The sequence below is a fragment of the Cryptomeria japonica genome, chromosome 2 (genome assembly GCF_030272615.1).
Source record: "Cryptomeria japonica chromosome 2, Sugi_1.0, whole genome shotgun sequence".
Taxonomy (NCBI): Eukaryota; Viridiplantae; Streptophyta; class Pinopsida; order Cupressales; family Cupressaceae; genus Cryptomeria; species Cryptomeria japonica.
Genome location: NC_081406.1, coordinates 27,901,540 through 27,916,590, shown reverse-complemented (window position 1 = coordinate 27,916,590; position 15,051 = coordinate 27,901,540). Strand labels below are relative to the sequence as shown.

The 15,051-nt window shown below is 38.1% G+C and overlaps 1 protein-coding gene across 9 annotated transcripts in view; it reads right to left on the bottom strand.

Moving 5' to 3' along the window:
• Nucleotides 1-15,051, bottom strand: part of LOC131048511 (granule-bound starch synthase 2, chloroplastic/amyloplastic) — a 188,564-nt gene that overhangs the window by 55,120 nt on the left and 118,393 nt on the right. For all 9 annotated transcript variants that reach the window (XM_057982470.2, XM_057982477.2, XM_057982476.2 and 6 more), the window contains one exon: nucleotides 4,818-4,862. In XM_057982470.2, the coding sequence (XP_057838453.1) occupies nucleotides 4,818-4,862 (45 nt within the window). The remainder of the gene's footprint in view (nucleotides 1-4,817; nucleotides 4,863-15,051) is intronic.

The following is a 15,051-nucleotide window of genomic DNA, read 5'->3' as shown; positions in this document are numbered from 1 at the left end:
TTCGACCAATGGATAGTCGAGGTAGGTACATCGAAGTTAGTGCCATCTTTGATGAGTCAGGTACATTGAATCTGGACATGCTGAAGTGGGCTGGAAAAGGTCGTCCTTGATGAGGCTGGGCTGGAGAAGCGTCCTTGTTGATGTTGGGCTGGAGAAGGTCGTCGTTGTCCTGGCCTGGTCTTCTTTCATCTGCCAAAACAAACCAGAAGATGATTAAGGACACATGATAAATTCATTTCAACATAGCATTTTCAACTTAAATCATCAACAAAAAGATATTAACATGAAGCTAGTTCAAGACTCTTTCCAGGGACAGGCCTTATAAGAATTTCGCCTTGGACCCTCTGGACGGGTCAAGAGCGAATTTTGCATTCCTGGCTCATTTAGACCTCCTTTCAATGTTACCTCATAATTAGCTCCTCGCCTAGCCCCAACAAGGTGAAAAATAACAGTTTCAAAGGATTTTGCCCTGGACCCTCTAGAAGGGTTAGGAGCGATTTTCTTGATTAGGCCTCAATTACCCCATTTTTTCACTCCAATTCATCTTGCAAGGCTTAAATAAACCTCTCTCCAGCCTTTTCATGCCTTAGGAATCAAAATCTTGTCTTGACACGAAGAGGAAATAGTGACTTTGACAAATTTCACTCTGGACCCTTTGGAAGGGTCAGGAGTGAAATTCACCTTTTGCTTGCCTATTCACACTAAATTTCACTTTCTTCACTTCACTTCATCTGGACTCCCCATACTGAATCCACTTCCCAACTTGGCAACATTGGTTTGATCTTCACAAGGCCTAAAAAGTCAAATTCGCTCAAAAACCTAGCCAAGGACAGGACCTATCCAGAATTTCGCTCTGGACCCTTTGGAAGGGTCAGGAGCGAAATTCCAATTTTAGCTCAAAATTCACACTTTTGATGGTCAAACATCTTTCCAAGGCATTCCAAATAGCTTCTCTCACCCTAGTCTAGGCCTGACTTAGCACAAAATTTGGAGAAAAGGATGGTTTTAGTGTTTTTCGCTCTGGACCCTTTGGAAGGGTCAGGAGCAATTTTCAAGTTTTGAGCATGTTCCTCCATCCTTTCAACTTCAATTCACCTCCAAGGCTAGGGACACATTGCCTCACTCCTATCTAGGCCATAAAAATCAAAATTTTAACTTGTCTTGCAAAGAAAGTAGGTCATCCTAGGATTTTCGCTCTGGACCCTTTGGAAGGGTCAGGAGCGATTTTCATCATTTGGCTCAATTCCTTCAAACTTGATAATTATTGACCATTCAAGGACATGCCTAAGGACTTCTCCAATCATGATCCACACTAGATTTGGCATGAAACTAAGGGAAAAGATAGGCTTTACACAATTTCACCCTCGACCCTTTGGAAGGGTTAGGAGCGAATTTCCCTTTCTAGCCCAAAATCATCATTTTTTCAATCCCAATCTTCTTTGCAAGGTGAAATTTCATCTTTTTTCACCTTAGGAACAAAGTTTTAAGCTCAAGCAAGGTTAAAAATATATGCTTGTAAGGAATTTCGCTCTGGACCCTTTGGAAGGGTGAGGAGTGAAATTTCCTTTCTTGGCCAAAACACTCATTCCTTAACTCCTTCAAACGTCCTAAAGGCCACAACATGTTCATTCTCCCTTTCAACATCCCTTGGATATCAAAATTTGGTTGAACAAGGGAGGAAATGAGTCTTAGGTAGATTTTCGCTCTGGACCCTTTGGAAGGGTCAGGAGCGAAAATCTTGAGTTAGGCTTTGATTGCTCATTCTTCAAACTTCAATCTTCTCTGGAGGCAAACATAGATCATTTTCCACCTAAGGAACAAGGTTTCAAGCCCAAACAGGGTAGCAAATGAGGTTTGTAAGGAATTTCGCTCTAGACCCTTTGGAAGGGTCAGGAGCGAAATTCTCTTTTGGGCTAAAATCTTGATCTTCCAAATCATCCCACTCCCTCTCAAGGCAAGAACATACTAATTCCTCCTTCATCATGCCAACGCCTAGCCAAAACAAGGAAGAAAACAAGAGATATAAGGATTTTCGCTCTGGACCCTTTGGAAGGGTCAAGAGCGATTTTCATCTTTTGAGCTTGATTCTTGACTTTTCCAACTCCAATCCTCTTTGAGAGGCAAGCATAGATCCTTTCTCTTGCATCTCCACCAAGATCCTGACTTTGGCTAGAGGGAAAATGAGTGCTTTCAAGAATTTCGCTTTGGACCCTTTGGAAGGGTCAGGAGCAAAATTCACTTTTTAGGCTAGAATCCTTCATTTTTTTTACCTCCAAATACTCTCAAAGGCAAGATCACATCAAGACTCACACACAACGCCTAATAAACCAACGCCCATCCAAAACAAGGAAGGAAAATGAGGGTTATAAGGATTTTCGCTCTCGACCCTTTGGAAGGGTCAGGAGCGAAATTCCTCTCCTAGGCTAGAATCCATCATCCCAAGGTCAAAAATCTCCTCTCCAAGGCAAAGTTGCATAAAACCTTCTCAATTATGCCTCAAAAGTCTACAAACTTGGTCAAGCTAAGGAGAAAAATAGAGGAAATAAGAATTTCGCTCTCGACCCTTTGGAAGGGTCAGGAGCGAAATTCACCTTAGGCCATGATCCTGACTTTATTTTTTTGCATTTCTTCATTCAAACAAGTGCTTTTGCCTTCATCCAAGCCTACGAATGCATTAGTTCTAGGTTTTGGTCAAAGTAGAATGTCTTATGGAGAATTTCGCTCTGGACCCTTTGGAAGGGTTAGGAGCGAAATTCGTTTTGGACCCTTTGGAAGGGTCAGGAGCGAAATTTGACATTTTGGACTCTCCGTCAGGATTATTTTATGGAATATAACATTTAAGTATAACTTTAAGTTATATTCCATATATACTTTCAGGATGTTTGAGAGTGGTTTCGGACCTCCGAGAGTTATATTGCAAAATCTAGTTTTTGGAGGATTCTTCAGTTTTCCAGACTTAGTCAAATTTCAGGATCAGGACATTACAGACTTAGCCAAATTTCAGGATCAGGACATTCCAGACAGCCAAATTTCAGGGCATTTGAAGATCAGGATGACATTTTAGACTTCATCACTCACCAACTCGACCTAGCTCGGACCTTCAAGAATGATATCCACTCACAAAGCAAGACACAATTAGCAACGAGAGCAAAACCAGGCCCTAAGGAAGACTCTCAAAGAAACCCTAATTCTGGGGCCCTATGCACTCACCCTGGCTCAAGCAAAGCCTGTAATCCAACGATCCCCTCGACAGCACTCATCCTGCAAAGGCTAACAGACAAAACCCTAAAAGACCTAGAAAACAAACCTTAGAAAGCAAAAAGCAAGGATCCCCATTTGCAATGGGGCGATGTGTGAATACATCACAACAAGGCCCAAGTTCAATTCCACCTAGGGACACCTAAGTGGAATTCTAAGTTGTGACTCTTGATCTTCCATAAGAGGTGGTTTCTAAATAAAAGTGGATTTCTAAGTAGCGACTCTTGGCCTTCCATAGGTGATTTATAATGTGTTTGTGTGTAAGGAGCTTGTATTGGTTTAATGTTGATGCTTGTGTGAGCAAGATATTTGTAATCAATATTCAATTCAAAACAAGAGTTTCAACAAGACCTATGCATCAAAAATGGTTCATAACAACCGTGAATCATATATAAGCATTCATGCAATTGAACACATCTATCACTATATCCTTGCCACCTTCATTCCCCTTTTTTAATTGAAAAAAGTTACATTGAAAACATCCATGGCTATACCAATGCCACTACATAATCTTGCTCCTACTTTCGCTCTGGAAGGACAGATGCCCTCTCTCTCTTAGGCAAACGGAGGTTAGGATCCACCCCACAAGACAATTTGCCTTTGCCATTTCTCAAGCCCACTCTTAGCAACAACTGCACCTTTACACTACAAATGCCCGAAATCAAGAGATAGAGGGAAATGAATGGCTGTGATGGAATCCCTTACCTGAGCATACCGACCAGCCTATGGATGAGACTGGACATGGGGGTAAATTTGATGATCCTCTACTACCTGCTACTGCTCAATTTATCACCCTAGTGGATTGTTTTATGTTTTCTGATGCTGTGAATAGGAACTCTGCAATTTTGAAATTATGTTATTTTGCTACTTTTGACCATGATGCCTTGGACTTTGTACCGAATTTCAGGCATAAAGTATGTAATATTGTTTTATGTTTCATACAGGCATGTCATATCCAGGGTGTGATGTAATGTTGCCAGATTATATGTATGGTTAGCCTTGCTAGCCTCTCCGCTTGTGTAATAGAAGCCAGCTTTTTACTTAAAAAGGTCACATCTGTGGTCAACAAAGAGTTTAGAGTCAGTAATTATTTCTTTCTATTATTTGAATGAAGGTATTTACTTCTCCCAACAGAAAACTTATTTCTCATTAGAGGCATTTTTTTGCCCCAACTTGAATGATATTCAGCTCAAATTCACCTTTATATTTCATTTGCCTTGTGGTTTTCCCTCATGGGGGTTTTCTACAGGATTCAGTTTTGGCCTTGTTACAAGACTAAAACTCAATATTCAAATGTTAAATTTTGAATGTTCACGACATGAAAAATGAATTCTCTAAGCCTGAATTTATAATGGCTTGTGTAAGGCTGAATATATAAGGATTTCATTCCTAGACCTTTCTGTCAACTGACTTTTAACAGGTAATTCACGTGAGACTGACTTCCAAATCTATTTTCCTTGTCAATAACACATGGCATTTTCTTATATGAAAGAAAGATACTTTCTAGGAGAAATAAACATCAAAAAATGTATCTTGAATCGACAAGATAAGCATCATACCTCAATAGAAGCTTTGCAGAGAAGAATCATACGAGTCAGAATATCCTGCATTTCAAGTACCTCAATTTGAATTTAAAAAAACAAACACCCTTAGTATAAAAACTTCTGGCACATAAAAGAAACGTTGACCTTATATATAGAACACAAATTTTGTCAAGTAAGACTAATAGTGCTTCCTGTGGTAATAGCTGTAAAACATAAAAGAAATGACTGAAAAAAAATGCGAATTATATTTAACAAAGCTCCTCAAAAAAGCCTAGGAGTTTTACAATAATCAGACATCGTGAAATGTGCAACAAGTTAGCGATTAGATGAGAGTTGTATAACCTTAACATGGTAAAACAACATTGTACCAGGTTCAAAGACTTTTAGCATTATTAATTTTAATTGTCAGTATTGTCCAAGCATGTGTCAAGCTTTACTTGCCAAACTCTTGAGGAAAATATCTGTTTACTGCTCTATCAGATAAAACTACTACTTGAGCTAATGACAGAAATAACAATTCATACCAGACAGAAGAGTAAAACTATATCTTAACTGACAAATTTAGTTATTATAGAAGTAGACCAGAAATGATCAGCAAAGGATCAAACTACTTTCCTTGACTACGCTAAGGCTATTTAGAGGACTCAACAGTTACCACTAGTACACAACCATCTATCAACCAACTTCTATAACTACTTGAAAGATTTTAAGAAATGAATATGTGATTGGATACGAATAATATTAACAAAAAAATAATAAAGGCAATGCATGCTGACTATAATATCAAAAGGAGAAAGGAAATGTTAAAACACAGACAGATTGAACTCACTGAACTTATCCTTTGAGGAGATTGCATTCATATCTGTAGAATAAAAATAACAATATACAACAAAAAATCATGTAAAATTAATATGCTCTGTTATGCTTGCCATGGTCTGTGCTGGCCATTGCACTATTGTAGCAGTGTGACAAATTTACTTCTTTTGTTTTTGTCTTCTAACACACCAAAGATTTGTTCTTCATAGCTTATAAACATGATGATCTAATGACTTTAATCTTTTGTTGCTTCCAGTTGTCCACTCCTTGGTTTATCCATTGCTTGGAACATATAGCCACATTGCCTTGATTTTCAATTTTGCTGACATTAAATATAACTCTTGAAAAGTAGGCTTGCTTTGTTGAAGTAGGTTCTTTGAACTTCTTTCTAACTCTTGGTTCTTCTGGCAGCAAATAACCGCTCAACTTTTCAAATGTTAATTTGTCATTTTTATCAATAACTTCTAGAATTTTTATTAGAAATTAATACCCTATAGAGAGACTATTGTCAACAAATTTCTCTTCAAAATTTTCCCAATAACTTCTAGGTTATTCTTAATTTCCTTGAATTTTGTAAGACATTCAATGACAAAATGATCATCTATCATTCATAAATTATGCAATCATTTCTTGAGATGCAATACCCTAGTCTTTTAGTTACTGGATCTGTTCTTCCACACTTCAACTCCAAGACCTCCTTTTATTATTTTTTTTATTATTACAATGTATGTATGTATGTATGCGTATATATAAGCATACACATGTACATATTGTAGATAGAATAACATATATATTAGTTATAAATTACATATTAGTTACTGTTGTCATTTTATGACACCCTTGGTCCATCAGTGAGAACCGATTAGAGATATGTTCCATGGACCAGCGCGGCCCCAGATTGATCAAGGAGAGAAGAATCATGAAGTGTGAAGTGTTGCCTTGTCCGGAGGAAGTTCCTCCCTTGGCCTTTTCTTCTTCCCCAGAACTCCGAAACCCCGAGGTTCCGAAGTTCGTTTCTCTTTGCCCTCTCTTTTCCCTTCTCCGGAACTTTGGAACCCCTAGGTTCCGAAGTTCTTTGCCCTTGTCTCTTTCCTTTTTCCTTTTCTGGAACTCCGGGACCTCAAGGTTCCGAAGTTCTTTGCCTTAACCGCTTATTTCCTGCTTCAGAACTCCGGAACCCTGAGGTTCTGAAGTTCCATTCCTTCCATTAGCCTTTCTCTTTTTTCTCCAGAACTTAGAGGTTCTGAAGTTCCTTGTCCCTTTTCTCCTTCCCTCTTCGGAACTCCGGAACCCCGAGGTTCCGAAGTTCCTAGCCTTCCTTTCCTTCGCCTCTTCTCTTAAGCTTCTCCTTTCCCCGGAACTCCAGAACCCCAAGGTTCTGAGGTCCCCCTTCTCTTTTTCAACCCTTTCCCTCTCTATCCCGGAACTCCGGAACCCCGAGGTTCCAAAGTTTCCTTTGCGCAGTTCCCCCTTCCCCTTTTGCTTCCTCTCTCTAGTTCCTTCGGAACTCCGAAACCTCGAGGTTCCGAAGATCCTTTCCTTCTCTTCTTCTCTCTATCCCGGAACTCCGGAACCCTGAGATTCCAAAGTTCCTTTCTCCTTCCTTTATCTTCCTCACTTCGGGAGTCTGAGCTTCCAAAGTCTCCGGGCTTCCTTCCGACTGGCGACGCTTCTGGATGGCGTGATCGACACTCAAGGCTTTTAATGCTCCGACAATTTTGGTGACTTGAGCACTTTCTTTTGTGGAGCCACAAGAGTGCATCAAAAGTTTTGGCAGGATTTCCATCAAGGGACGTACGAGGCCATGCTTGGTGACTTATGTCATGTTTGACATTGGAAGGTTAGTTAATCCACCTTCTCAGGATTGCCTTTGGTGGTATGGCTAGGTTGCTTGCATGTACAAGCCAAGTGCATGCACTTCCCTGCACTCCCAGACTGACATGCAGGGGTCATGATCACCATTGTAACCCATTTTTCTATATAAGGTTGTTGAGCTCGTAAATGTTTTCAATTTTCTATTCAATGAGCAAGATGTATAATGTTATTGTATCTTTCATGTAATTGTCAATTCACTATATAATAAATCTGATTATTATATTGTATGTTACAGATGGAGAGAGAGCATTAATAAATTTCAATGATCTTCCAACATTCACTGATCGGTATATATATGCATGCAAGCAAAGGGGATCAAGTAATACCTTGACCATCCATGTCTATTAGACATGACCGATCAAGATATTACTTGATCGGGCCTCTTCAAACCATAATCGTAGTTAACTGATACCAATTGGTGTGTGGTATTTAATAATTACAACCGATACTAATCGGTGTTCTGTGCATTATGATTTATAACCGATGTTAATCGGTATTTAAGCATTGGTTAAGAACCTGATATTAATCGGGATTTGTTTGCAAGGTTATATATATATATATATATCGAGGAATACGATCACAGCAAGATCGTATATGTGAATATCAACATAAGTTTAAATGATCATGCATACGATCATCATTATTGGTATAAGAAAAACTGAAAATAACATATAGAAGAGTAATTATAATAATCATCAGACAAAGGAATGATAAATGAAGTCTTATCATAGTCTATCGATGAGATAGATGATTGAATGAGAGACTTCATTTATCTCTCATTCAATCATTTGTCTTACTGAGGCTATCATGTATCAACACTACCTCTTAGCTAGGGAAGATAAATGAAAGACAACATATCTAGCATCACATTTCTCATGATGGTCAGTATTCCTTATGTAGTCTTATAATCTTACTCTCTAAGGGATCATATCACCTAGACATGTGACATGAAGTATCATCAATCATATGATACAAGAAATCACATCACCTAAGCACATGACATGAAGTATCACCTAAACACGTGATACAAAAGTTCATCACATCAACTTGTGATGACAAGATATCACCTAAGCACGTGATATCAGTATTGCAAAGTAAGCAATACTAAGGATAAATACATAAGAGTAATTAAATCCAAATTGTGGTATGTGCACTGACATTTCCAAATGTCTCTACCACAACATAATCATGGCACATCCATGATACACCAGGAATCACACATGATATTTGGTTTGATCACTATAAGATCATCACCTTATAATGTCTACATACAAGTGTTCATTATCTGGGAGATCGACACCTCTTAGAAATGTACACAGGGGGTGGAGCCCATAAAAGTCATACCACGACAAAGAAGTTTACCCATTAAACATCTTAATAAGTATAGGAGTACAAAGCAAATTAAATTTCAATCATACCAAGAACTTTTCTGAAGTGCTCAACTTTCACCTTGGAAAGTGGTTTGGTAAGAATATCTGTTGTTTGATCTCCGGTACAAATGTATTCCAACTGGATCACATTCTTGTCTACCATGTCTCGCACATAATGATATGGAATCTCAATATTTTTGGATTTGTCATGAAACACCGGATTCACTAAAAGTTTTATACAACTTTGGTTGTCGCAATGAATAACTGTAGGTTTCATTGGTTCACCGAATAACCCCACAAGCAACTTCCTAAGCCATACTGCCTCTCGAGCAGCCATGGAGGCTGCAATGTATTCGGCCTCAGTGGAACTCTGTGCTACCGATGACTGTTTTTTGCTAATCTAGGATACCATGGCTGAACCTAAACTGAAACAACATCCTAAAGTGCTTTTCCTGTCAGTTACACTTCCAGCCCAATCTGAATCTGTGAATCCGTGTAAATCTAGTTCAACTCTCTCATATTTGAGACCAAGCTTTAGGGCACCTTGTAGATATCTCATGATATGTTTTACTGCTACCAAGTGTATCTCATTTGGTTCACACATAAACTGACTCAAGGCATTAATAACATAACAAATATCTGGTCTCGTATTTACCAGATACATCAGGGACCGAATCATTTGCCTGTATAGAGTAGGATCCGAGGGTTGTGATTCTGATGCTGCTTCCTTAAGTTTATGAAGGTTTGTTTCCATTGGAGAGGTCATGGGTCTGTAGTTTAGCATTCCAAATCTCTTCAAAATGTCCAAGGTATACTTACCCTGATTTAGTATAATGCCATCAGAATTCTGCCATACTTACAAACCTAGGAAGTAATGAAGGAGTCCCGAGTCCTTCATGTCAAATTCTTTAGCAAGGTCTTTCTTACACTGATCTATGAAGTGATCTTTTCCTATGATTAACAAATCATCAACATATAAAATCAATATCAACATATCACCTTTGTCTTGCTTATAGTAGAGATTTGGATCTGCATCATTCTTTGAGAAGCCTATCCCTGAGAGATAAGTGAATATTCTTTCATACCAGGCCCTAAGAGCCTGTTTAAGCCCATAAAGAGCTTTCTTGAGTTTACATACATGAGATTCTACATCATGAATCTCAAACCCTTCAGGTTGCTCTAGATATACTTCTTGTGCAATCTCTCCATTAAGAAATGTTGTCTTTACATCCATTTGATGTACTTTCCATCTTTTTGTTGCTGCAATGGCTAAGACTGCTCTTACTGAGGTATATCTGGCTACAGGTGCAAAGGTTTCTTCATAGTCAATTTCTTCCTTTTGTAAGAACCCTCTGGCTACAAATCTAGCCTTGTGTTTCTCAATGCTGCCATCTGCAGCATGTTTGATCTTGAAGAGCCATTTGGAGGAGACAACACATTTTCCAGCTGGCCTAGGAACAATCTCCCAAACATCATTTTTCATAATGGAGTGGTATTCCTCAGACATGGCATTCTTCCATACTTGATGTTTAAGTGCATTTGATACATTAGTAGGTTCAACTTTTGAAAGATCATTCATGAGCGCAACATAGTTGGTAAATTTGTTAAGCCTTTTGCTTTCTCTGAAGGTTCCTGAAGGGGCAGCATACTTCTGAGCTTCTTCTACAGTTTAAGTGGCCCATAGTGGTCTTTTCTTGAGATTTTCTCTAGGTGAGTTTTGTATTTCACCTTCATTTTCCTCAAGATTCTCTATCTGAAGCTCAAGGGTAGGATCTTCATCTATGCTAGGGGCAGGAACATTGACTTCAGGTTCCATGGAACTTTGGGCTCTTTTGAAGGCTAAGTCTTCCTCAAAAATTACATCCCTACTAAGTTCAATATGCCTCTGACTAGGTATATAGATTTTGTAAGCCTTGGAGGTTTCACTATGCCCAACAAGTATTCCCCTTTTTTCCAGAAGGCTCTAGTTTTGATCTTTTCTCCTTAGGTACATGAAAATACACAAGGCACCCAAATATCCTAAGATGGCTGTTATCTGGCTTTACTTTAGTAAAAGCTTCCTCAAGAATTTTATCTTCAAGATGAGAGTGAGGACATCTATTTTGTATATACACGGCAGTGTTGGTTGCTTCTGCCCAAAGATTGGTATTGAGGTTCTGATCTAGGATCATAGCTTTGGCAGTTTCTACAATTGTCCTATTTTTCCTCTCAGCTACCCCATTTTGTTGAGGATTATAAGGTATAGTAAGCTCCCTCTTAATCCCAGCATTTTTACAAAAATCTTTAAACAAATCTGAGGTGTATTCCCCCCCATTGTCAGTTCTTAAGGTTTTAACTTTATTTCCTGAGGAGTTTTCTGTTAGAGATTTAAATTCTTTAAACCTATTAAGGATCTCTTCTGATTCTTTACATTTCAAAAGTAGATCCAAGTTTTCCTAGAGTAGTCATCAACAAATATTACATAATACAAGAATCCCCCTAAAGAGGATACAGACATAGGTCCACATACATCAGAGTGGACTAATTCTAAAACATTACTTGTTTTCCTACTACTATTTTGAAAAGAACCTTTAGTATTTTTACCTAGGGCACATCCCTTGCATGCCCCTGAATGATACTGCTTTAACTTGGGTAGACCTATGACAAGGTTTCCCATTGATGATAAAGCTCTAAAATTCAGATGACCTAGTCTTCTATGCCAAACTTCATTAGCATCTGCAACTTCATGGATTAAGACTAGGTTGGGCTCTGTGCACAGCTCATATAAGTAGCCTTGTCTTTGACCAATGGTTTTAGCTTTCTTAATGGATGAATTCCTTGGCCAAGCCAACACTCTGTTGTCCATGAAGGTCACTTTGTACCCATTATCATCTAGTGCTGAGATGGAGACTAGGTTTCTCTTGATGCCTGGTACATATAGTACTCCTTTAAGCTGCAATGATACGCCTGACTTCAGTTTGATGGTGCAAGTTCCAATTCCTCCGACTGGATGTGTAGAGTCATCTCTGATAGTCACTTCCTCATCATTCTACTCTACCATGGAGTCTAGCACTTCTCTAAACCCTGTAATGTGTCTGGATGAGCCACTATCGGTCACCCATGAGTTAACCTTGTTTGATGCTTGGTTTGTAAGTGCTGAGTAGAGTACATACTTCTCGGAGTCATCTCCTCCCTTTGATTTTCTAGTTCTGGCAAATGTGGCTTGTTGTTTAGCTCTTTCCGGACATTTAGCAACATAGTGCCCGAATTTGTCGCACCTGTAACATTGAATATGAGAGAGATCCTTTTGGGAGGTATTCTTGCCTTGACGACCTTTCCTCTTCCTAAATTGTTTCTTCTTGCTTTTCTTATTGGAGTTTGTATTTAGGACTTGGAGATCTTCATCTACATTCTTTTGTTTGATCCCTTTCTTATTTAACCTTGATTCTTCTTGGAGACAGTCTACCCTTAACCTTTCAAACTTCGGATATTTAGCCCTTGCACCAATGCCTTGGACGAAAGTTTCCCATATACTAGGCAACCCATCTAGAGCAATGAGTGTTAATTCTTTGCTTTGGATCTTATATCCAAGGGTTGCTAGCTCATCTCTTAGGGCTGATATCCGCATGAAGTAGGCATTGACTGACTCCCCTTTGATCATAGCTATATGATTTATTTCTCTCTTTAAAGCCAAGGTTCTACTTGCATTGGATATCTCGAATGCATCTTCAAGTGATTTGAACATGTTGTAGGCCGTTCCATGTTTCTTTATGATGGGCATAATATTATTCCTCACCCCATCAACTATGATTTTGATGGCCTTTTCATTTCCCTCTATCCATGTCGCTTTGTCAGGTTCAGTCTCAGGTTCTGTGGTTTCAGCTTTTACAAATGATTCAACTTTATTTTCTCTTAGAATCATCTTGATTTTGAACTTCCATGCTAAGAAATCATCGCCTCCTCCGAGTCTATCTTCGAATCTAATAGTGTTGGCCATTTGGAGAAATGTGATGTTGGATATATTCTTGACTTTAATTTAACACAAAATTGAAAAGCCACAGGTTCGATTTTAACTTGGCTCTGATACCATGTAAATGTTTTCAATTTTCTATTCAATGAGCAAGATGTATAATGTTATTGTATCTTTCATGTAATTGTCAATTCACTATATAATAAATCTGATTATTATATTGTATGTTGCAGATGGAGAGAGAGCACTAATAAATTTCGATGATCTTCCAACATTCACCGATTAGTATATATATGCATGCAAGCAAAGGGGATCAAGTAATACCTTGACTGTTCATGTCTATTAGACATGACCGATCAAGATATTACTTGATCATGCCTCTTCAAACCATAATCGTAGTTAACCGATACCAATCGGTGTGTAGTATTTAATAATTACAACCGATACTAATCGGTGTTCTGTGCATTACAATTTATAACCGATGTTAATCGGTATTTAAGCATTGGTTAGGAACCCGATATTAATCGGGATTTGTTTGCAAGGTTATATATAAATATAAATCGAGGAATACGATCACAACAAGATCATATATGTGAATATCAACATAAGTTTAAATGATCATTCGTACGATCATCATTATTGGTATAAGAAAAACCGAAAATAACATATAGAAGAGTAATTATAATAATCATCAGACAAAGGAATGATAAATGAAGTCTTATCATAGTCTATCGATGAGATAGATGATTGAATGGGAGACTTCATTTATCTCTCATTCAATCATTTATCTTACTGAGGCTATCATGTATCAACAGAGCCTCATTGTAAAGGGTTCTCTCCCTGCTGCCATGAGCTTTCTTATGCTCTTCTCTTCTCTTGAAGACTTGTGATCATTTTTGCATTTTTGCAACTGTAAGATTGGCCTTTGGCCTTCGAATGAATTGAAGTTACATTCTTGCCTTCTTTCAACTTGTGCATGCTATGTATGTTTCCTTACCTTCATCATAAGTGTATGTCTTGTTGTTTTTCTCTCCATATATGTTGTGTTAACTTGTTTTCTGAGTGTGACTTGTGGTAATCCTTCTCCCCTCTTGACACTTAGCAAATTCTAACCTCCATACATGCGTTTGGGTCACTTATGCAATTGAAGTTGTGCATCTCTTGGGTTTTTTAGTTGGTTCCGTGTGCCATTCGGTAGGGAGAGAAACAATCTCTTCTTGGTGCATCACCTCCCTTTATTTCAAGCATTCTCTCTTCCCTTTACCTCTACAAATTGTTAGATTAGGCTTAGGAGTTAGTTTTGAAATGTTGAGTTGGTTCAACACCTGCACCTATTTGAAGAAAGAATCCGACCTTCTTCAGAGATTCAACCCCACGCGCAAGGTCCCACACTTCGGGGTTGTTTCCATGTTTCACAAGGTTGTTGAGTTGATAACTCAGCAAGGGTGCAAACTTTTGTGATAACAGTTACATTGTAGTTTCAGTTAGTGGGTATGATCATGCCTTGTCGGCTAATTCAATTATTTTGGAAGTTGCCAATGATTGGAAATTCTTGGCAACCATCAGCAAGTTAATATAGTTCTTCTACTGCTGAGGAAAGGGGGAACAGCGTATAGAAAGTTAGAAACTAACATTTTTATTCTAGTTTTGTATAAGTGTAGCGAATGAACAAAGAAAACAATTGTTACATCATATGAAAACTCTCTTAGATTACTCTATTCTTCTTGGCTGATTCATTTATGTTTATGAACTTAGTTTAATGTGCTTTAAATAATTGTATATTCATTAGCAAGCACACACTGTGTATATATATACATGTGCATACAAGTATATCTATGTACATATGTCATAAACATATACATACATACACACATGTCTGTGTGTCTGTCACATGCACTTAATTATGATCAAATTCATAATCTTCTAATTAGTGTATATCTACTAAGTATCAATAAATAAATAACATTCACTTGGCAAACTCACATTTTTCTGATTTTGAATGGGAAAAACTGACTCTATCCTCCTAGGCTATGCAATGGAACTTGACTTTAGAAATTAATTTTCTTTAAAATGAACTCAGAATCCACTCTTATGAAAGATCAAAACTTTTAGTAAGGCAAGAACAGATGGATAGTGGTGGATTAACATCTTTCAGTTCACTTTCGACACCTAACCACTGTTTTTAACCTTAAAATAAAAGAATTAGCTGTCTTTGCAAACTCATTCATAAATTTTTGCA